Source organism: Condylura cristata, unplaced genomic scaffold (assembly GCF_000260355.1).
Source record: "Condylura cristata isolate star-nosed mole 26May11 unplaced genomic scaffold, ConCri1.0 scaffold00041, whole genome shotgun sequence".
In the NCBI taxonomy this organism is placed as follows: Eukaryota; Metazoa; Chordata; class Mammalia; order Eulipotyphla; family Talpidae; genus Condylura; species Condylura cristata.
Genome location: NW_004567142.1, coordinates 6,935,086 through 6,935,659, shown reverse-complemented (window position 1 = coordinate 6,935,659; position 574 = coordinate 6,935,086). Strand labels below are relative to the sequence as shown.

At 76.1% G+C, this 574-nt stretch overlaps 1 protein-coding gene across 1 annotated transcript in view; it reads left to right on the top strand.

Moving 5' to 3' along the window:
• Window positions 1–505, top strand: part of PPP6R1 (protein phosphatase 6, regulatory subunit 1) — an 8,537-nt gene extending 8,032 nt beyond the window's left edge. Inside the window, exon 7 of the mRNA XM_012733552.1 lies at window positions 338–505. Within this exon, the coding sequence (XP_012589006.1) occupies window positions 338–505 (168 nt within the window). The remainder of the gene's footprint in view (window positions 1–337) is intronic.
• The last annotated feature ends 69 nt before the right edge of the window (window positions 506–574 follow it).

Sequence of the window (574 nt, the reverse complement as noted above, 5' to 3'; positions counted from 1 at the left end):
GCCGGCCGGGGTTCCCGGGGTGCGGGGTGCTGGCCAGCCCCGGGATGCCCTGCTGCGGTGGCGGGGTGGGCCACTGCTGTCTGCTCCCGTGGTGACGCGCCACGCCCCACAGCGCAACCAGAACTCCTGCTACCTCTGTCCCAGCCTCTGGGGCCCAGCCGCCCCCCCAGACCGCAGAGGGGGATAAGCGCCCGGGGCCCTTGGGGCCTCCCCACAGCCAGAGGTGAGCGGGCAGCCTTGGCCAGCTTGGGCTGGCCCGCCCTGAGCCCCGCCCGCGCCCTCTCCTGCGGGCCGTGCTGCGCGAGCGGCTGGCCCCACATGGCCCTTCTGTCCCCAGGTAACCGCCTGGCCCGGTGGAGTGGCCAGCCTGCTGCGCGCGCCCCCGGGGTCGGCGCCCTCCGGACCCAGAGCCCGCCGCCGGCCCTTGCCCCACGTTCTCCCTGGCCCCGGCGGGTCCCGGGAGACAGGCCACCCCCGCACCGAGGGGGACCGGGCCTGTGTCTGAGAATAAAGGCAGAGGGAGCGCGGGCGGAGAGGCCTGTGTGACGTGTCCCCGTGTGTTCCCGGGGCGGGC